The sequence below is a fragment of the Ctenopharyngodon idella genome, chromosome 22, assembly GCF_019924925.1.
Source record: "Ctenopharyngodon idella isolate HZGC_01 chromosome 22, HZGC01, whole genome shotgun sequence".
Taxonomy (NCBI): Eukaryota; Metazoa; Chordata; class Actinopteri; order Cypriniformes; family Xenocyprididae; genus Ctenopharyngodon; species Ctenopharyngodon idella.
The window spans coordinates 16,457,570-16,479,462 of record NC_067241.1 but is presented as its reverse complement, the minus strand read 5'-3'; the positions used below and the strand labels follow the sequence as shown (position 1 = coordinate 16,479,462).

The following is a 21,893-nucleotide window of genomic DNA, read 5'->3' as shown; positions in this document are numbered from 1 at the left end:
TTGACTTTAGCTCATGTGTGTCCCATCACCCTCTGAAACATGAGCAACACACACACACACACACACACACACACTCAGATTGAGCGCTCTCCACTTTTACATTAGCGATGACATGGAGAAGGTAATATTACCCATAATCCTGTGTGTGGCACGTAACCAGATCTGAGTGTGGCATTGCAAAAGGCAGCAGTCGACCCCAGACCAGTGTGTGTGTGTGTGTGTGTGTGTGTGTGTGTGTAATTCTTCTCAGGGCATAAAGCCGTACAAATTAACGATGAATTATTTATATTGTCGGCTCATGACATTCCTCCATTGTGTGACTCTGTTTGAGTTTTGTTCAGTAAATTCCTCTTCCTGTCTTTACTATTCAGCATCCTGTGGGCTGTGAGCCGTTCAATTCAAATTCACACTCATGAATTAAACGAGAGCCTTAAAGTATTAATGAAGTGAGCCGAACCCTGCTGTGTGTAATTGAGCTTTGTTCTGAGACTCTAAATGAAGCTTTTGAATCATTTAGAGAGAGAGAGAGCAGATCTGGGATCAGTTCAACACACAGTCCATGACATCAGACTTCACTATCTCACATAAACACTTCAGTCTTCTCACTGCTAATGACACAGTCTGAGGCACTAGTGTGTGTGTGTGTGTGTGTGTGTGTGTGAGTGTGTGTGTGAGGGTTGTTCTATTTTTTGTATATCCATGTGTGTGTGTGTGTGTGACAGTTTTAAGGCTGTAAAATGTCTTCTAACACTCTATAATGAGCATTAGCAACTCGTTCATATACACAATGCACATGCAAAACAGTTTTGAAAGTTACAGTATGTTAACAGTAATTTGATTTTTCATTAACACACTCTTTACATCATGAAAACTGGTTAAAATGTAAAATGAAAAAAGGTTTTCAGGATAAATAACCAGCAGATGCGTATTCTTAAAGGGTTAGTTCACCCAAAAATGAAATTACTCACCCTCATGTCGTTCCACACCTGTAAGACCTTCATTCATCTTCAGAACACAAATTAAGATATTTTTGTTGAAATCCGATGGCTCAGTGAGGCCTGCATTGACAGCAAGATAATTAACACTTTCAGATGCCCAGAAAGCAACTAAAGACGTATTTAAAACAGTCATGTGACTACAGTGGTTCAACCTTAATGTTATGAAGTGACGAGAATACTTTTTGTGCGCCAAAAAAAACAAAATTACGACTTTATTCAACAATATCTAGTGATGGGCGATTTTAAAACACTGCTTCATGAAGCTTCGAAGCTTTACAAATCTTTTGCTTCAAATCAGTGGTTCGGAGCGACAAAATCATGTAATTTCAGTAAATGAGGCTTCGTTATGTCATAAGTGTTTGGAAATTTCAATGGTTCACCACTGGGGGGTGTGACTTTGGCAGTTTGATACACGCTCCCAACCACTGATTCGAAACAAAAGATTCGTAAAGCTTCGAAGCTTCATGAAGCAGTGTTTTGAAATCGCCCATCACTAGATATTGTTGAATAAAGTCGTTATTTGTTTTTTTGGTGCACAAAAAGTATTCTCGTCGCTTTATAACATTTAAGGTTGAACCACTGTAGTCACATGAATGGATTTAAATACTCTTTAGTAGCTTTCTGGGCATCTGAAAGTGTTAATTATCTTGCAGGCCTCAATGAGCCATTGGATTTTATGAAAAATATCTTAAGAATATCTTCTGAAGATGAACGAAGGTCTTACGGGTGTGGAACGACATGAGGGAGAGTAATTACAGAATTTAAATTTTTGGTGAACTAACCCTTTAATCGACAGAAATCACTATGACGATTAATAGTGCAGCCCCAAAATTAGCTCTTTTAAATAAAGAAAGAGCTTGACGATAAAATATAAGCCAGTCTTTGTTGAAGGGATAGTTCACTCAAAAATTTATATTCTGTCATCATGTCGTTCCAAACCTGTATGAATTTATTCCAATCTACCTCAAATAAAATCAGCTCCCAAATCTCTTTCACGCTCGCATTCAGTTCGCATAGACTTCTGTTATGTTTAATTGGTGGCATTTGATTGGATTGTGAAAAGTGGGCTAAGATATTATTGGTCAGCATTATTGTTCTCCACCCACATGGCCTTGCTTACATCAGCAGAAAGAAATGTCGTTTCAGAGGCAAAAAAAGTCATATTTTGATACTTCTACTGAAAATATTTTGAGGAAAGAGTTTTCTTCAGAATAACATGAAATGGTTAATGTCAACAATAAGAAACTACATCAATATAAGTTGCCTGTTTTAGCTCTGCATTCAAATTGTGCAAACGGACTTAATTCTGACTCAGTTATGATAGAATTATGGTGTCAGAAAGGTGTACCTGTGTGTACACGACCAACATGGGGGGAGTAAATGATGACAAAATCTTCATATTTGGGTGATCTGTCCCTTTAAGTAGACTCTGCTTTTTTTTCGGAACCCCAACCCCAAAGTGTGAACCCCCGTCCCATCTCCGCCGCATCAGTCTCTCTCAAAATAGAGTCTTTCTCCTTGCTTTGGTCTCTTCACACTGGCATGTCTCTCTCTCTCTTTAACAGAATCGGGTCTTTGTTTTATCTGGGCGGGTAAGTACCAGATCAAACGGCGGGTGTTGAAGGAGGCCCTGAACCAAGGCAACAGAGCCGCTGTTGTAGTAAAGCAGACGAACATGAGAGAAAGAGAGGAAAGGAGGCCGATCTTGGTTGCATGTACAGCTTTAATGGAAATCTGATTTGTCAGCTTTTGCACAATGACTGCGGTAACATGCTGCGGAGATAACTGCATCCCAGATCCAGAAGTCTCTCGTAAAAAGGAATCTACTAATCGAGAGAGCAAGAGCAAATTATGCTGAGGGTGATGGAGCGATTTAACCACAACGCTCTCGGCCAATGCAAGGTCTGGTTAAATGTTCCGCTCTGGAATGTTCCACAGATGTTCTGTGTTTTTGATGTGTGTGGTTGAGCTGGAAAAGGGACTTTTTGGGATATATGTAGTTATTATGTTGTGTATGTGTGTGTGTGTAGAGCAAGGGGGGAATCCTGTGGACTAAACAAGAGTGAACAGGCCAGAAGGAATAGGTAGGAAATATGGATAATGGGTCAAGTTGACCAGTTATTGGGCTTGTTTCAGGCACACAACAAGGGTGTTGGTTAAGTAAGGAATAATTGATGATAAATCATTGAATAACTGAAGATGTAAGACGCGGTAACATGTGCAGCTGAAAGGATTAGTTCACTCCAGAATTAACATTTCCTGATAATTTACTCACCCCCATGTCATCCAAGATGTTCATGTCTTTCTTTCTTCAGTCGAAAAGAAATTAAGGTTTTTGAGGAAAACATTCCAGGATTTTTCTCCATATAGTGGACTTCACTGGGGTTCAACGGGTTGAAGGTCCAAATGTCAGTTTCAGTGCAGCTTCAAAGAGCTCTACATGATCCCAGACGAGGAATAAGAGTCTTATCTAGAGAAACCATCGGCCATTTTCTAAAAAAAATTAAAATTATATACTTTTTAACCACAAATGCTCATCTTGCACTGCTCTGCGATGAGCATCCATGACTTAACGCATTACGTAATCACGTTCACACATGATGTAGGAGGAAGTACCGAAAAACTCATTTTCTCCTCCATCTTCAAAATCGTCAAACATCGTTGTTTTACCTTTTTTTTGTAATGGCCATTTGACTTAGTCTTTGCACGTTCGCTTTGTAAACACTGGGTCGGTACTTCCGCCTACATCACGCGTGACCTTTCCAATGTAAATCACTTAAATCGTACATCCACAAGACCTGGGGGTCGGTTTTTTACAATGACTGGAGCAATTTACTAATTAAACCCACCTTGTTCTTCCCACAGATCCTTCAGAGCAGTCCACTGGTGGACTTTCTCCTTCTTCTAGTCCAAACCCAGCTAAAAGGAGTACATCTATCAACTGGTCTTTTCCCGATAAAATCAAGTCACCACGGACTGTCCGAAAACTTTCTATGAAGATGAAGAAACTGCCTGATCTTAGTCGGAAGCTTAGCGTTAAAGGGAACCCTGCTAGCAATGTGCCCATCAGCAACAGCCAATCAGAACCCAGGGCTCACTCACCTAGAGCCAATGGGATGGCAGAGCTGGCCCAGTCCCAGTCCAGACTGTCACCGTCGGGTGTGACCACTGCATTGGCGAGTGGTAATGTGATTTGGCGGTACCATCTGGACAGCAGTGTTTCTACTCAGCACAGCTTCGATAAGAGAAGGAGCAACAGCGGCGGCATTCCCAAATCGGCCAGTAAGGGAGGTTACCTAAGCGACGGAGACTCGCCTGAACTTGTGGCCAAGTCGGGCAAGCATGGCAACTCGGAAAGAAAGAATGGTAAAGCCCGGGACAGGGATCCCAATGGGAATGGTGGAAGTCCGAAGCTTCCTGGCACAGAGCTGGATATCGATGCCTTCCGTTCGTACAGTTTCTCCGAGCAGCCAAAATGCCTAACGTACATCTCGGGACTAATGAGTCTGCACTTCTATGGTGCGGAGGACCTGAAGCCACCGCGGGTTGATTCCCGCAACGTCTACTGTGCCATCCAGGTGGACTCTGTCAACAAAGCTCGTACGGCCTTGTTAACCTGTCGCACAGCCTTTCTAGACATGGACCACACCTTTAACATCGAGTTGGAGAACGCTCAGCACCTCAAACTTGTTGTCTTCAGTTGGGAATCCACACCACGACGGAACCGAGTATGCTGCCATGGAACTGTAGTTCTCCCGGCCTTGTTTCGTGTGAGTAAGACACACCAGCTTGCGGTCCGTCTGGAACCGCGTGGGATGATCTACGTAAAGCTGAGTCTCATGGAGCAGAGGCAGAACTCTCTTGACGGCCCAGAGGGGTATCACGAAATGCAGGTGTTCGGCGTAGAGGCTCGGCGCGTGGTGGAACGGGAAGCATCTGGATTGATGGTTCCACTGCTTATTGAGAAGTGCATCTCTGAGATCGAGAGGAGGGGTTGTCAGGTGAGTGAGTGGAGCAGATCTTTAAGTGTGTAATTGTTTTGATGCCAAATTACTTAGGATAAAGTTCTCCTATTCAACTTTAATCTGTAACTATAAGTAAGCCATTGATACGTTGACTTTCTGAGCAGCGTCACACTGTGGCATATCAGGGGGTCTCTACTCAACCACCACCAGTGTCTAGCATCCATATGGATGCTGTGACGATGGATGATGTGACGGCAGCCACAGTACAATGGCGCCAGTGCACTCATCCCACACCAGCTATAGGTGGAGAGGAGAGAGTGATCGAGCCAATTGAGTGGATAGGGATTATTTGGAAGCCATGATTGGAGGAGGGAATTTGTCCAGGACACCGGGATTCAGTGTTGCCAAGTTTGCGATTTTCCCGCGAAATTGGGCTACTTTTAAGCTGTTGCCATGGGGGTGTTTTTTCCCCCGCTGGTTGATTTCCACCCCTGTACATTTGATTTTGGTGTTCCAATGCCCTTAAAACAACACCCAGATGGAAAATTGGGCTACTTTTGACTGGCCATTGGGCTACACCCCTACTCTTTTACGAGAAGTGCCATGGGATTTTTAATGACCACAGAGAGTCAGGACCTCTGTTTAACATCTCATCCGAAGGACGGTGCTTGTTACAGTATAATGTCCCTATCACTATACTGGGGCGTTAGGACCCACACAGACCACAGGGTGAGCGCCCCCTGCTGACCTCACTAACACCTCTTCCAGCAGAAATCTGGTTTTCCCAGGAGGTCTCAGATCCAGGTCCTGACCAGACTCAACCCTGCTTAGCATCAGTGGGCAACCAGTCTTGGGCTACAGGGTGATATGGCGGTGGCTAAATCTTTGTTTAAAGGGGACCTATTATGCCCTTTTCACAAGATGTAATATAAGTCTCTGGTGTCTCCAGAATGTGTCTGTGAAGTTTCAGCTTAAAATACCCCACAGATCATTTATTATAGCTTGCCAAATTTGCCCCTGTTTGGGTGTGAGCAAAAACACGCCGTTTTTGTGTGTGTCCCTTTAAATGCAAATGAGCTGCTGCTCCCCGCCCCCTTTCCAGAAGAGGGCGGAGCTTTAACAGCTCGCGCTTCGGTCGCTCAACAACAACAAAGCTGGAGAATCTCACGCAGCCAAAATGAGGATTGTCAGTAACGGTGTTCAGCCTTACATTGTTCAAACCGGAGTCGACACTGATGGAGAGACTCAGGAAGAAGTTACAACTTTTAAACGTTTCTGAATGGTTAGTGGATAAATTTATGTAGTTGCTGTGTATTTGATTCAACTCATCGACTAGCATGTGCCGTCATGTTAATCTTTTGTGCAAATCCAGCGTTGAATTGACCCTCGTTTGTGGGCTACAGGGTGATATGGCTGTGGCTAAATCTTTGTTTATCTTTTGCCCATGCGGGTCAGTTCAGGATCGTGACCAGTTCACACTCAGTGATGCTGGCCACATTAAAAAGAAAAAAATACTGTGAACAGCCTGATCTGAGCAATAAATCAGAATTGAGCACTAAGGCTCGCAGTGTGAACGTAGCCTAGTTGCCCAGAAATTACGCACTTTGCCTTGAAGTGTAAGAGTGTTTTCTGTCATTTGTTAGGCTTCGGTTAAAGTGAGCTTGCCAACCGTTCTAAAGTCCTTGTCCAGGGACATTACACACTCACACAAACAAGCTTAGCAAGGCCTCTCCGTGGTTTGTGTGCACAGGCATATTGCCAAAGTTCTAGCCATTCATCTCCGTTATACACACACACACACAATCTGTCTCTGTTACAGTGTCACCCAGAGTTTAATGCTGTTCTCGTCCATTCATCCCACCGAGTGTGTCTGCTGTCAACCCATTAAACAACTCTTGTCTGCTGTTCTCAGATCAGTTATACCCAGATTTACCCTAATACACACACACACACACATAGACAATCTGATTCTGGACCAGCTGAGAAAGAGTTTCAGCCCCTTTGGTGTAAAGTCTTGTAGATCCTTTGGGAAGGCTGTTTTTACCTCATCTGACCCTTATTAGCCTCCGAATGCTAAATCTACAGCTAAATCCCATATAACTGAATATCAAATTTAGCATGTTTTTCTTGCGCTGCTTTCAAGTTGCACTGATATATCATTTTTTTTTAGATGAGGAAACCTAGCAAGGTCATGTGAAAACTGTATAACACAGGTAAAAAAAGTCACATACTATTTTAAAATAGTATGCAGTATTTAAGAGTTGTTAGCATTTAAACAAACAACTACATTTGTAGCCAAAACCAACAAGATTGTTCCTGGATTCATGCAATCTAGTGAGGTCATGTGACAAGTGCAGCATACAAGTTTAAAACGTTGGTTATTGCATACTATTTTTCTGCTTTTTCCTCGTTTTTGCACTATATACTGCACTCGTATGTACTACTGTATATGCTGTGCAGTATTTAAGTACCCTACACTACAGCTTCACAAGCTCTAATCTGTGGTATTTCTGTGGTATCACATGTACCACAAATGTGCAATTATTGCATTTATTTCTGAGATGATAATTAGATGTTTCTTGCTAATGTAAATATGCTTGGTCATGTGACCGCAATGTAGCACACTACAGTTTGAGACACGTTGTGTATACTGCTTTTTAAAAGCTAATATGAAGTATATACTATGTAGTGGTTGTTCTATATTGTTCTGTATTTAGAACTTGTTTTAAGGTCGAAGCGTAGCTGATCAGTGTGTGGCGTTCTTTACTAAAGCTTTTATAGTTTGTCTTAAGAAAGCCGCTCTGCCGGGCTACAGATACACAACATACGAAGGTCACGTATACTAAAGGAATGTTTCTTATGAACTATGGCCGCGGGAAAACATCCACTCAGTGTGTGTTTGTGTGGGTAAATGATTAGCTGAGTGCCGTGAGGGTTTTTCATTTGTGAGGGTAGTTCATCTAAAAATTGAACATTTTGTCTCTTTTACTCGTGCTCAATTATTTCTCATTTCGAACTGTGTTATTTTTACAAATTAGCCTGTGACCTCTAAAGTTTGACCTACTAAAGAGCAGCTCCGTGTGGAGACGTTTGGCTCGTGCCCAAATGAAAAATTCCTCCTTTGGCTTGATGCATGTCACGTTAGCGGTCGCATGGAATCTGTGGTCACATGCACAGCTACGGGCGAAGCTAAAAATGAAGACTAACCCAGAATCAGGATGTGTTCTTAACTAGGGGAAGAAAAGAGGAAGGTTTTGGTGGATTCAGGAAACTCCTCAGCTGTTTTTAACAGGACTGTGGTCAAGCTATTATTTCCTCTGGGTGACACTTTTAGAGTTTCACACACACACCGTCACTCACATACACACACACACACCATCACTCACACACACCACGGGTCTGAATCAAACTGCTGTTTCACATTGTAGGGAATTTCTTCTGTTTATTGGAGCCTGTGGAATGTGCTGGACTTATTGAAATACAACACTAGTTTAATGCATACTGAATTCTGTGAAGTATATTCTCAATATTTCTTTAATTATTTAGTTATTTATGCATTTATTTATTTATTTATCTATCAGTTTATTCAAGCATTTAATCATGCATTTATTTATGCATTTATTTATTCTGGCATTTATTCATGCATTATTTATTCATGCATAATTTATGCATTATTTTTTTCATGCATTATTTATACATTATTTATTTTGGCATTTATTCATGCATTATTTATTCATGCATTATTTATTCATGCATTAACAGTATTTATGCATTTATTTATTCATGCATTTATTTATTTATTCATGCATTATTTATTCTGGCATTTATTCATGCATTATTTATTCATGCATAATTTATGCATTATTTTTTTCATGCATTATTTATACATTATTTATTTTGGCATTTATTTATGCAATTATTTATTCATGCATTTATTTATTTATTCATGCATTATTTATTCTTGCATTTATTTATGCATTTATTTATTTATTCATGTATTAATTTGTGCATTTCTGAATGTTTAAAATAGTAGTGTGTTAAACTTGTCACATGACCTCTGCATGATTAATATTGGAATCGAAATCCAGGTATTCTCTAAAAAAAAAAAAAAAACTGTTTAATTTAAAAATGTTTAATATTGTATAAATACTCTGGTTCATTCAATCATTTGAGAACGTTGCATTGTGGGATACAGTGTTTTTTGTTACTGCAGATTTTGACAAAACTGTATAATTAAAGAAGTGTAGGTGTAATTCAAAAAGAAGCAGGTAATTAAAGATATTCAAATACCGTGCACAGATGTCATATACAGTATTATGGTTTATGAAAATACTTGCCAAAATGTGACGTATACAACCAGAACACAGAATGTCAAATATCCCATAATGCAACACTCTCAACTTGACCTTTCATTTTATTAAGAATAAACAATGGATAGTGATGTATGAACTGAAAGCAGTCAACGCTAACATCTGCTTCATTCATGATTTCAGTGGTCTGACAAAAGATGACACTTCTGCATAAAGTCACATTAAAAAGGCTAAATAGTCATATTTATTTCTGATATGAATTAATGAATTAATAATGATGTTGTCATGTGACAATAATGATGAATGCATACTGTTTCACATACTTTAAAAAATAGTGTGCAGTATATATAGTGTTGTGTGGTTTTAGTCGTTAGTGTTCTAGTAATCTCATTGGCTCCCTCTGTTCTTAACTCCGCCCACAGAAGAAGTCATTCAGAATGAATGTGTGTGTCACAGGAAGGGTTGTGTTCAGTTGTTTGTCGAGCACACGGTGAGCAGTTGTTGACTCCAGGTGTGAGCTGGTCCCAATCCAGACAGGTTAAGACTCCGGAACTTTCCATTCCTGCAGCAAACAGGAAATGTTTATGAAGAAGTGGATAATAAGGAGCCGTGCTTCTGCGTGCAACTGTCATATTTTACATCTTCAACAATGAAGAGGCTTGAGTCAAAGACTAATACAGATTAGTGATGTTGTTGTGACGTTGTGTAAAGGTTGTGTGTGTTTGATTGACAGGTGGTGGGTCTGTATCGTCTCTGCGGTTCGGCTGCGGTGAAGAAGGAGCTGCGGGAAGCGTTCGAGAGGGACAGTCACGCCGTCGAGCTCTCGGAGAACAACTACCCAGATATCAACGTCATCACAGGTACTGCATGTGAACACGGATTACACACACGTCACGTTTACACACTATTTTTGGAGCAATATGCTTTTTTCCAGCTTTCTTCCTCATTTAAATAATTAATGCGCAGAATAAAGGGGCGGGGCCTGGTTGAGTTAGTTAGTAGTGTGTTGAAACTGGCGGTTATGGTAAGGGGCGGGACATTTACCAAACACCAATCACAATACACTGCTCCAGCCGACCAATCAGAGCACATTGTGCTTTTCAGAAGGAGGGGCTTACAGACATTGGAAAGGAGATTAACCAGAGGTCAGAGGTCAACACAAAGCTTACAAAACACACTCTGTAACAGGGCCAGCACCTTCTGAGTGTCACAACACACACACACACACACACAGATTCCAAAGTGCATGTGTAAGATTTGGCGGGAAAACTGATGCCATTCAAAAGTCATTATGTTTATTTTTATAATGTTACAAAAGATTCTATGTACACTATATATTATCCCGTGATGCGGTGTGTATGTTGTGTTGAAGTGTGGTGTTTCTCAGAGTTTAGTGTGTCTGTGAAGTTTTGTATGAGCAGGTGGTGTTTATTTGCCTTTTAAACCAATGTGTGGCTCAAAGTCCCATCATGCATCTGGCCACCAGCCAGCCAATCATTCTGCTGCCAGACGTGCTGATATGGAGCTGCCCACATTTACAGATCAACATTATTCAGTGTTTATATATATTTATAAACTCACACAGCTGAGATTAACTGAACCACAACAACGCCGACAGATCGAGACGCTGTTCCTGCTGATCGCAAGAGCTTCAGACAGACACGGTCGTGTGTGTGTGTGTGTGTGTGTGTGCTGCTGTCACATACACTTCCTAGGTCAGAGGTCACGTCTGACTGAATTAGCGCTTCTATTTACAGTCTGTTTATTGGCCTGTGGAAAAACTCAAAGATGGCAAAATCCGAAATATTTATTTACATATTTTAATTAATTTATTTTTTTAAATGTTTTATTTATTTTAATCTTATTTTTTATTGTTTTTATTTTTTTATTTGGCATTGTTCTTATTTTAATTATTTATTTTAATCTAATTTTATTTTGTTATTTATTTTTACATAATTTAATTAATCATTTATTTATTTGAATCTATTTTTTGTTATTTATTTGTTTGTTTATTTATGTATTTATGTACATCTATTTTAATTTATTTATTTTAATCTCATTTTTATTTAGTTATTTATTTTACATTTTCATTTATTTGTTTATTTATTTATTCATATATTTATTTTCTTTAATCTATGTTTTTATCTCATTTTATTAGTTATTGTTTTTTTTTAGGTCCTCATGATCAAACAAGCTTATAAATCAGAATTATGTTTATTGAAAATGTAAAATTGCAGAAGTTTTCTGTGATGGTAGGGTGTGAGAGGAGAGAATGTACAGTTTGTACAGTATAAAAATCATTACGCCTATGGAAAGTGTGTGTGTGTGTGTGTGTAACTGCTCAGGTGTGAAACCTGCGTCTGAATCTCGTTTCTAACCGCAACATTCCGGGCTGAATTCCAACCCCTCCGCTAAAACACCGGCACAACAATAGAGCTTCCTCTGGCTCCCGGCGCACTGATCCCAGGCCTTTAGAGCGGGAATGAATCCAGCGAATCACAGCCCTGGAGAGACGGAGTAATGACCGACTCCAGATGATATTGTCTTTCATTTGTCAGTTTGTTTAATCTCATCTTACGCTGTACTTCCACATCTCCAACTCTGTCAGATTTAAAGTGACAAATTAACGGTAATAATAATAGTAATTTCTGAAGAATAATATACTCGGTTTGATCAGCTTCTGTCTCGTCCAATGGTGTGAGTTTAGGGGCGGGACTGTCTGTCTGACTGACCAACAGCAGAAATATATAAAAGTTTATGACTCTATAACAGGTTTTCGATCCTCAGATATATCGGACACTCATGTATAAAGACAGCTTATACTGGGAGAGTTAATAGTGTAGATGTCAAAACATTTGAAGAATAGTATTATTATTATATGTAATATTCATTTATTTACATATTTTTAAATCTTTTTTTATTTTTCATTTATTTATTTGACATTTTTCTTATTTTAATTATTTATTTTAATCTAATTTTATTTATTTAGTTACTTATTTTTACATAATTTAATTGATCCTTTATTTATTTGAATTTATTTTTTAGTTATTTATGTATTTGTTTGTTTATGTACTTATTTACATTAATCTATTTTCATGTATATATTTTAATCTCATTTTATTTAGTTACCTATTTATTTATTTTTAATCTATTTTCATTTATTTATTATAATCTAATTTTTTATTTAATTTTTACATATTTATTTATTCACCTATTTATTTTATTTAATCAATTTTATGTAGTTTTTATTAGTTATTTATTTTTTTACATTTTTATTTATTTATTTAAATCTTATTTTATCATTTAGTTTTACATTTTTATTTATTAATTTACATTTCTTTGTTTATTTATGGATTTATTTACTTTAATCTATTTTAATTTATTTTAATCTCATTTTTATTTCGTTATTTATTTACTTATTTAATCTATTTATTTGTTCTAATCTAACTTTTATTATTATAATCTAATTATTATTAGTTATTTATATTTCACATTTTTATTTATTTAAATTTTATTAATTTTTTTATTATTGTTTCACATGTATTTATTTGCTTATTTATGTATTTGTTTTTCTTTAATCGATTTTTATTTATTTAAATCTAATTCTTATTAGTTATTTACATATTACATTTATATTTAAATATCTTTTTATTTATTCATTTTAATCTTATTAATTTTTACATTTTTTATTATTTTACATGCATTTATTTATGTATTTGATTTCTATAATCGATTTTTATTTATTTATTTAAATCTAATTCTTATTAGTTTTTTTAACTTTATTTATTAATTTAAATATATTTTTTATTCATTCATTTTAATCTTATTTTTATTATTTATTTATTTATTTTTTTTATCTTATTTTTATTTATTTATGTATTTTCACATGTTTAGGCGCTCTCTTCCTCTGAGCTATTCCTCGATCCGGTGTGTTTGTGTGTGTGCAGGCGTGTTGAAGGACTACCTGCGGGAGCTTCCTCATCCTCTGATCACGAAGCAGCTGTACGAGTGTGTTCTGGACTCGATGGCGAAGAGGCCGCTGCAGATGGGAAGCGGCGGCTGCGAGAACGAGCCGTCCGACACGGACCACGCTGTCAGCCTGCTGGAGATTCTGCCGGACGTCGAGAAGGTACCGGAATGTTCTGGAAGAAGCTGGAAGCGTCTGTCGTCCGCGTTCTCACGCGTGTGTTTGTGTTATCAGGTGACCCTGCGGAAGCTCCTGGATCACCTGAAGCGCGTGGCGTCCCATCACGAGGTCAATAAGATGACCTGTCAGAACCTGGCGGTGTGTTTCGGTCCGGTTCTGCTCAGCCAGAGGCAGGAGGCGTCGTGTCACGGGAACCGGGTCTTCATCGACTCGGAGGAGCTGGCCAGCGCTCTGCACTTCAAGAAGCACATCGAGGTCCTTCATTACCTGCTCCAGCTCTGGCCAGGTGACAGTCATCAGAACTCATCTCATGAGATTCACACGTTTGCTTCTTCACGTGAACTCAATAAAGCTGTTATGATCGTTTTAATGCGCTTTTTCCCAAATTTGTCATGAGAGTCGTTTATACATCTGTTATCTTCAGGTCGCCCTGCAGTTTTCTGATAAAATTATAATTCTATGGTTTAAGAGAGTAAAACTGAAAACAGCACTGAATATTAGGATTGTAATTTTAATGTTGTTCTGTAAAATTATTTTATTAAATAATATTTTTTATTTTACAGTCCAATAGCATTTAGTAATATATTTCTTTATTGATTTAATAAATATAAAAATATTTATTATAATATAGTAATTGATAATAATAATAATAAACATAATTATTTTATTTTATTAAATGTTAATTATATATATATATATATATATATATATATATACACCCTAAAATGTAGTATAAAGACAGCTTATACTTTGAGAATTATTAGTACAGATTTGTCCAAATATTATTTGAAAATATTTAGATTCTATTTATTTATTTGACATTTTTCTTATTTTATTTATTTTAATCTAATATTATTTATTTATTTATTTATTTTTACATGATTCATTGATAATTTCTTTATTGTATTTTATCTCATTTTTATTACTTATCTTTTACATTTTTATTTATTTAAATCTTATTTTATCATTTATTTTTACATTTTTTTATTTATTATTTTACATTTATTTATGTATCTATTTACTTTAATCTATTAATTATTATTTATTTTAATCTCATTTTTATTTAGTTATTTATTTACTTATTTAATCAATTATTTATTTATTATAATCAAATTTTTTATTAATTTTTTTTTACATTTTTATTTGTTTATTTATTTATGTATTTATTTTTCTTTATTTATAATTTTTATTAGTATGTATTTTTTACATTTTTATTTATTTAAATTTTATTTTTATTTTAAAAAAATACATATTTTTTTATGTATGCGTGTGTTTATATGTTATGTTTTTAATTTTTTTTTTTTTTTTTTATGCATATTTGGATAAATCAGCCCTACACACAAGCATCGGAAACCTGAATCTTTTTTTTTTTTTTTTGTTGCATTATACAGTCAAACCAAACATTATTCAGACATATTTTTTTTATATTTTTACTAGTGGGTTCAGGACACTATAGTTCATTTCTGTAAGTGAGGATAGCAAAATAAAGTAAACTGTGACATATTATACCCAGAATTTCTTCATACAGTGGACTACCAGTAAAATTGATAAACATTTTAACCAAAAATTATTCAGACACTTTGACCTGACCATGTTTTGCTTAAGTGTTATCTGACATAATTAAGATTAATTTTTTTCTGACACAGTTTAACTCTGAGATCTTGTCATATTTTGTTACCATTTTTTTTAAACTATAGTGAATAAACTGTAATAATGAATGAAATGTTCAAGGTGTCCAAATAAATTTTGGTTTGATTGTATATTTTCAGAAAAATTGTAATTAGATTTGTTCAGTCCTCCGCAGTCTTACATGTTTAGAACAACACAAGGAACAACATAAGGACTGTCGTGTTTAGGTGAGCTGCTCCTTTAAGGCTCAGGTGTGTGTTGTGTTGTTGTGCGTGTCAGGGTCGTCTCGTAAAACTCGTCCCACCACAAGCCTTGATTTCAGACCGCTGCCCCCCTCCCGTCCGTTCTGCCGTGTGCGTGACTTCCTCCAGCACGGAGGAACGGTACAGTAAACCTCAGTCTATAATTACGCACATTCCAGTCTTAACCTTCAACTCTGTCCGACCCGCCCGCCTCACCCTGCAGAACAATCGGCCCGTTTAGAAGGGCCTCTCGCTGTAAAAGAGCCTCCATCAGGCGTGGAGAACTCCCATGAGGCCAGCTGCCGGTGGGACGGCTGGCTTTTTGTCTGCTTGAGCCCATGTAGAGACACACACAGTTTGACACGCATGATATATTGATGCGTATTTTGCAGTGTGTGTGTTTATTTTCTGCACTGATGTGCGAGTACTGTAGAAAGACTTTCTGCATTGGCAGTCCTTCTTTTATGCTGTTTCTTTATATTTTATGCTTGTTTGTTAGGTTTATGCTTAAAACAAAAAACGTTTTGATTTGCTGTTGACCTCAGGAACTCTCAAAATCCATCTGTATCCAAAAAAAAGCCCTTTCTATTTAAAACAAAACAACATTAACTACTGCAAATGATGTTGGGTCATTACCTAAGCTGAGTTAAAACCAGCTTATGCTCAACAGGTTGTGTACATAGAAGTTCTAGCCTTTAGCCCATTCTTTAAGTACTTCTTTTATTGTAAAAACAACGTAATTTAAGGCTAAAGCCCAAAATATACTTCGTTTTTTACATGTACACACAATCCCTTGTGTGAGGGGGTTATGAGGTAACCACAACTTGAGATTAAAGGAGTACAAAGACATTTTTATTGGTCATAACTTCTGGAGAAAACACTGGACAAAGATGAAACCTTCTAGAGCGTATGCGTCGACCGCCAGCACTCGCACACGCTATCAAATGGAGTATACTTTGGGCTTAAGAGCAACCAAATCTAATTATTTAGCTCTCATTTATTTATTTTTGCTTGTTTGTTTGTTTATTTTACTCGTCCCATCACATGTAGGCCGCAGCTAAATTCAACAGAGGGTTTAGAGGGCACTTCGGGACAGGTAAACAGGATTAACGGGTGTGCTTTGCGTGTCCTCCGCTATCCTGTCATGATCTCAATATCATGCTAGCATGCAGATTTGTTCAAATAGAAGCTAAAAATAATGATAGCTTGCCACTGTTGTGCCACTTTCCTTCACCAGATCTAGTTACGACTTCTGTGGCAAGTTTAATAGAAGGTTTTTTGGGCAGAGTTCAACAAAAAGTATTTGAGGTTTAGCCCAGTTGGGTTGGTGTCAGTAGTTAGGATTTTTGAGTGTGTTTGAGGTTTTGTGGCATGTATCTCATTTGTTCTGCATGCTTTGAGTTTTTTTTATAATAAAACCCCATATATTATTGTCAGTGTTGGGGAGTAACTAACTAAAAGAAGCAATGCCTAAATTCTCCTCTCTCTGTCAAGTCATGCTGGTAAAGTCCAATTCATTTTTGTAAATCATTTCTTTATTTCAAAGATATTGCCTCTTTTAATAGCTTCAGTGTCATGAAATACTTTTGATAGTAGCCTGTAGTGTAGCTAACCATTTCCCCAACACTGGTTATTCCATATATTCTCTCATCATCTGAAATGTGTCATTAATTTGTAATCAAATTATTAAACCCACTGTTTTCTTTGTCTTGTAGTTGTGGACGCTCAGGGTAAATCTTCATCTCCGGTTCCTGCTCTGATGGAGTCGCTCCCAGTGGTGACAGCTGCCGTCAGGAGGAGGAAAGAGCGTCCACAGGTGCTGAATCTAACTGAGGCGGACATGGCGGGAGTTTTGCGGCCCAGAGCTGGCCGTCTGGACAGTCCCAGTAACCGCTACGCCGGGGACTGGAGCGGATGCCGGGAAACGTACCTCCAACCGAGCTGCCCGGAGGAGGCCGACTATGACGACGTTCCCAGCGAAGAGCCTCTGAATGCAGGTACAGGAGGATTTACTGAAGGGTACTGAAGATGTGGTCCCTGAACAAGAGTTGTCCGAGGTGGATGAGGCTACGGAGAGGGTTGAGGAAATGCAGATAGAGGAGGAAGAGGAAGTGAGTGAGGAAGAGGATACGGGAGGTTTGGACAGGCTACAAGTAGAGGAACCTCTACCTATCAGCCCCTGCGATCAGATCCTCCCCGATTACGGGGAGCACCGACCCAAAGAGCACACCTACCAGGCCTACATGAAGATCCAGGAGATCAGCCCAGTACTAAGCAACAGGGTCAACCTACGGGATTTGCAGGAGAGCATCGACACGCTCATTGGCAACCTGGAGAGGGAGCTCAACAAGAACAAGCTCAACGTAGGGTATTGACTCTTTACCAGAACAGTGGAAATGTGGTGGTGATTCCCTAGAGACTTAAGCGCTATGAAACGTTTAAGAAGACATTCCTCACTTCTGATTTGTGTTTTTGTTTGTCTCCTGGTCTCCATGTTGTTGATCTCATCATTGTTTTTCTTCTTATGAGAAGAACTCATTGAACCCTGAGGGGTGCGCCAGGTGCCTTCATTGTGTCAAGGTGGTGCTTACGACAGCTAGAGCTTTTTACTTTCTACGGAGGTACAAAACATTACGATGAAAACCAATGCACTTATGGGGCCTGCTGTTAGAGGCACGGCTAGTTCAGGTACAGGTGTGAAGCCTTACGGTGGGAGAACTAGGTACTACAGATACATCCCAGATCCTAAACCGGGGGAACTCAATCCTGCTCATGGAGATCCGGCTTCCTGTTGACTTCAGTTCCAACCCTCCAAACACACTTGAACCAGCTAATCAAAGTATTGGGGATCACTTAAAGCGGTAGATCACCAGGAGCAGGATAGAGTGCCCAACTCTTAACTCAACGATCCTGAACTCTACATCAGGGGTCTCAAATGCAAATTACCTAGTGAGGTGGTGTTAGCCAGTTGTTTGAGATCCCTGTACACTAATCCCTCAACTCTGTCATATGTCATATCCTGACCCTACCCTGATCTAGAGGTGTTCAGTCCTGCTCCTGGAGATCTTGCTTCCTGTAGACTTAAGTTACCCCCCCCAAACTCACTTTAACCAGCTAATTTGGTCACTTAAAGAGGTAGATCACCAGGAGCAGGATTGAGCACCCTACCCCTAACTCCAACCCCAATGACCCTGAACCCTTCACCAGAGGACTCAAATGCAAATTATCTAGTGAGGTGGTGTTAACTAGTTGTTTGAGATCCCTGCACCCTAATCCCTCAACTCTGAATGTCATATCCTTACCTTACCCTGATCTAGAGGTGTTCAATCCTGCTCCTAGAGATCTTGCTTCCTGTACACATAAGTTCCAACCCTCCAAACTCACTTTAACCAGCTAGTTGGGGATCACTTAAAAAGGTAGATCACCAGGAGCAGGATAGAGTGCCCAACCCTTAACTCAACAATCCTGAACTCTACATCAGGGGTCTCGAACACAAATTTCCTAGTGAGGTGGTATTAGCCAGTTGTTTGAGATCCCTGCACCCTAATCCCTCAACTCTGAATGTCATATCCTGAGCTTACCCTGATCTAGAGGTGTTCAATCCTGCTCCTTGAGATCTTGCTTCCTGTAGACTTAAGTTCCAACCCTCCGAACTCACTTTTAACCAGCTAATTGGGTCATTTAAAGAAGTAGATCACCAGGAGCAGGATTGAACACCCTACCCTAACCCCAACCCCCATGACCCTGAACCCTTCACCAGGGGTCTCGAACGCAAATTACCTACTGAGATGGTGTTAGCTAGTAGTTTGAGATCCCTGCACCTTATTTTCTAAACTCTGAATGTTATATCCTAACCCTCATACCCTAAACCAGGGGTGTCCAGTCCTGCTCCTGGAAGGCCACCTTCAGCTCTAGCTCTAATTAAATGCACCTGATTCTAATCAAGGTGTTTAACTACTATCTTTTAACTTTCAGGCAGGTTTTTTAGAGATAAACTTTGCTTGAAGGTGGCTCTCCAAAAACGGTATCAGACACTCAACACCCTTTCCATTCAGGGAGCGACTAACGCTGCTAGGTCTAGTTAAGGTTGAAGTCGCCTGAGATTGAGTTTTTTCCTTGTAAAAATACTTAAACATCCCCCTAAACAAGCTATGGACAGCAGAATATGCTTGTAGTAAATAGTAAATTGAATATTTAATAATAGTTAGGCAGAACTTTAATGCAAGTTTCTTAAGAAGATAAAATTTTATAAAATAACTTAAAATTGCTGATGTTTATTTTGCTTTCGATGGGCGCCCCCTAAACACAAAATTTCACTTAAAAATTAAAAGAGCAATCTAAATGGCCTCTGTGATAATTATGGTAACATGATAACACCATGACAACAGTCCCCCTTTTGCTCATTATATTTGTAAAAGCGTCATTTTCAGCAGTCCAGGGATACAAACTCATCAGTATTTGACACACACGTGTATGTATGTAGGAATATAGTTGGAATATGTATTTTCGATGATGTACACTTCAGTTTGTGCATATTTAAATGTTCGTCAGCTACCTTGTAGTATTTGGCCTGTAGATCAGCCTTAAATAAATATATATATATATATATTTTGTTGGATCTATGTAATGATATAACCCACAGTCACAGAATGAGGATGGATTTTGGGTATTTTGTGGTCACGAAAGTGCAGGAAATTTGAGCATTGCATGGTCAAAAGCTTTACGGTCAAAAATAAAGTGTTTCTCAGTGTATCCTACAGCGGGATGTATTTATGCGTGTAGATAGAGATTATTTTAATTACAGTGAAATTCTGTTTTTTGTTTTTTTTTTTCCAAGTGGCAGCTGCTCACGTTTATGGCTCGGTTGTAAATTTGCAGTTCTTGTGAATGCAAGACTGAATCTTTGCACGGGCTGTTCGTTTTCTGATTGTGCTTCTCGCCTGACAATGGTCTCCACAGCTTGAAATGCTACAGTCTGCTTGAAAATCTTATTTTAAAAGATAAAAATAAAGGATTTGTTACACAGAAAATGGAAATAAATTAAATAATTTGAGTTATAATTGGTCTGTTTCCTCTCAGTAAGTTGGTCACACTAGATTTTAAGTATGCAAAAGTACGAGCAAAAAATGTTTGCATACTTTTTTTGCTAAAAACATTGAATATGATGTCTTGCATATGGACTTCTCATTTGAGCACATTCAGAATAATAATAATACTAAATTCAGTATGCATGCTTTTAAATGTGTATTGATCCAAATCTAGTGTGGCCGCACCTTTAGAGTGTTTAATCTGGGTTCCTGAAGCCTGATTTGGGATCAGATTCCCTGTCAGGGACATTGACTGATCCATGGTCAGCAAGAAGGAAACTTGAGAGCTGCTTTGATAAAACATTCCCGTTTTTCTCCTCTGTTTTTGCTGCGGTTTTGTAAAAGTTTGGTTGTGCTAATATGAACGTACGACTAAAGCAGATATTATTTGTACTGATATTGAGAAGTATATGATCACATTAAAGTTTGTTTCATGCAGCCTTGATGACTCAACTGTTTTTCTTTAAATGGATATATTTGGCAGCTTATATTTACAGATGGCCGGGTGATCGAAGCAAGGTCAGGCTACAGTGAGTCACGTTTTTCCTCTGCGGATTCACATTTCGGTTCCTGTAATTTGTCACTGGAAGATTAGCCAGCGATCTGTCACGGCAGCTCAGTCATCATCAGTCTGATATATCAGATGAGTCTGTGCCAAAAAAACAATGGCTCGCAATGAATCTTGGGATAGGCTGTGAAGGATCTCGTTCTATCCTTCGAGGCCCAGGGAAAGGAGGATGCATTTGTAGGCCTCATTTGATGGAGCCTTCGAACTGGGACAGCCTTTGTCGTGCCAACGCATTCGGCCTTTGAATGATCCAGCCTCTGAATTGGGACGCAGCTAGTAAGATTACCGGCCTCTTTTCCGCAGATAGGCTGGGTAAATGTCATTCTGTAGGTCTGAAATCTCGCTGATTTCTCCAGCAGCGCAGACGTACGTCTTCAGAGACACCTGCTTTGCTTTCTGTGATAAACATCCATACCCTCTGTCAGCATTTGGCTGCACTTCAGACGTGCGATTGGCCCAGTCAAGTCCCAAAGACCCTTTGATGTGTAACAGAGCGTTGTGATTGGCTGCCTGGAAGAGATGACCTTTGATTGGCCGGCGTTTCGTAGAGGTGATCACGCAGATGTCGTCACTGTACATTTAGCGTTTACTCTGTAAAATCTGCAGATTGCGCTCGTCGAAGTCTGTAAAATTACACATCTATCTGAGTATCAGACGGAGCTTAAAGGAGAAAACAGCTTTATCAGTGTTGAAACACAGCCAGATTTAGTCAAAACTGCCTTTGTTTGCCCAACAGGAACAGATTAAGGAGAGAAAATGTTGAGATAGACGTCTAATGCAGCTGGATAATGAACAGATGATGTGATTGTTTGGTTCGTAGACCGACGTGCAGATTCATGCAACAGACACAAAATTTACGAGTTTGTGAATTAGTGTTATTGCACACTAATACATATTAAGACAATTGCCAAGATGTTGAATAGAGCACACTGCATGAAAAACAGCAT

General features: G+C 38.6%; 1 protein-coding gene across 4 annotated transcripts in view; it reads left to right on the top strand.

The window, feature by feature from the left end:
• syde2 (synapse defective 1, Rho GTPase, homolog 2 (C. elegans)) overlaps positions 1 to 20,816 on the top strand; it is a 37,167-nt gene extending 16,351 nt beyond the window's left edge. For all 4 annotated transcript variants that reach the window (XM_051881182.1, XM_051881180.1, XM_051881181.1 and 1 more), the window contains 5 exons: positions 3,864 to 4,999; positions 10,007 to 10,133; positions 13,221 to 13,402; positions 13,475 to 13,706; positions 17,007 to 20,816. In XM_051881182.1, the coding sequence (XP_051737142.1) occupies positions 3,864 to 4,999; positions 10,007 to 10,133; positions 13,221 to 13,402; positions 13,475 to 13,706; positions 17,007 to 17,317 (1,988 nt within the window). In that variant the 3' untranslated portion in view covers positions 17,318 to 20,816. The remainder of the gene's footprint in view (positions 1 to 3,863; positions 5,000 to 10,006; positions 10,134 to 13,220; positions 13,403 to 13,474; positions 13,707 to 17,006) is intronic.
• Positions 20,817 to 21,893: the final 1,077 nt, after the last annotated feature.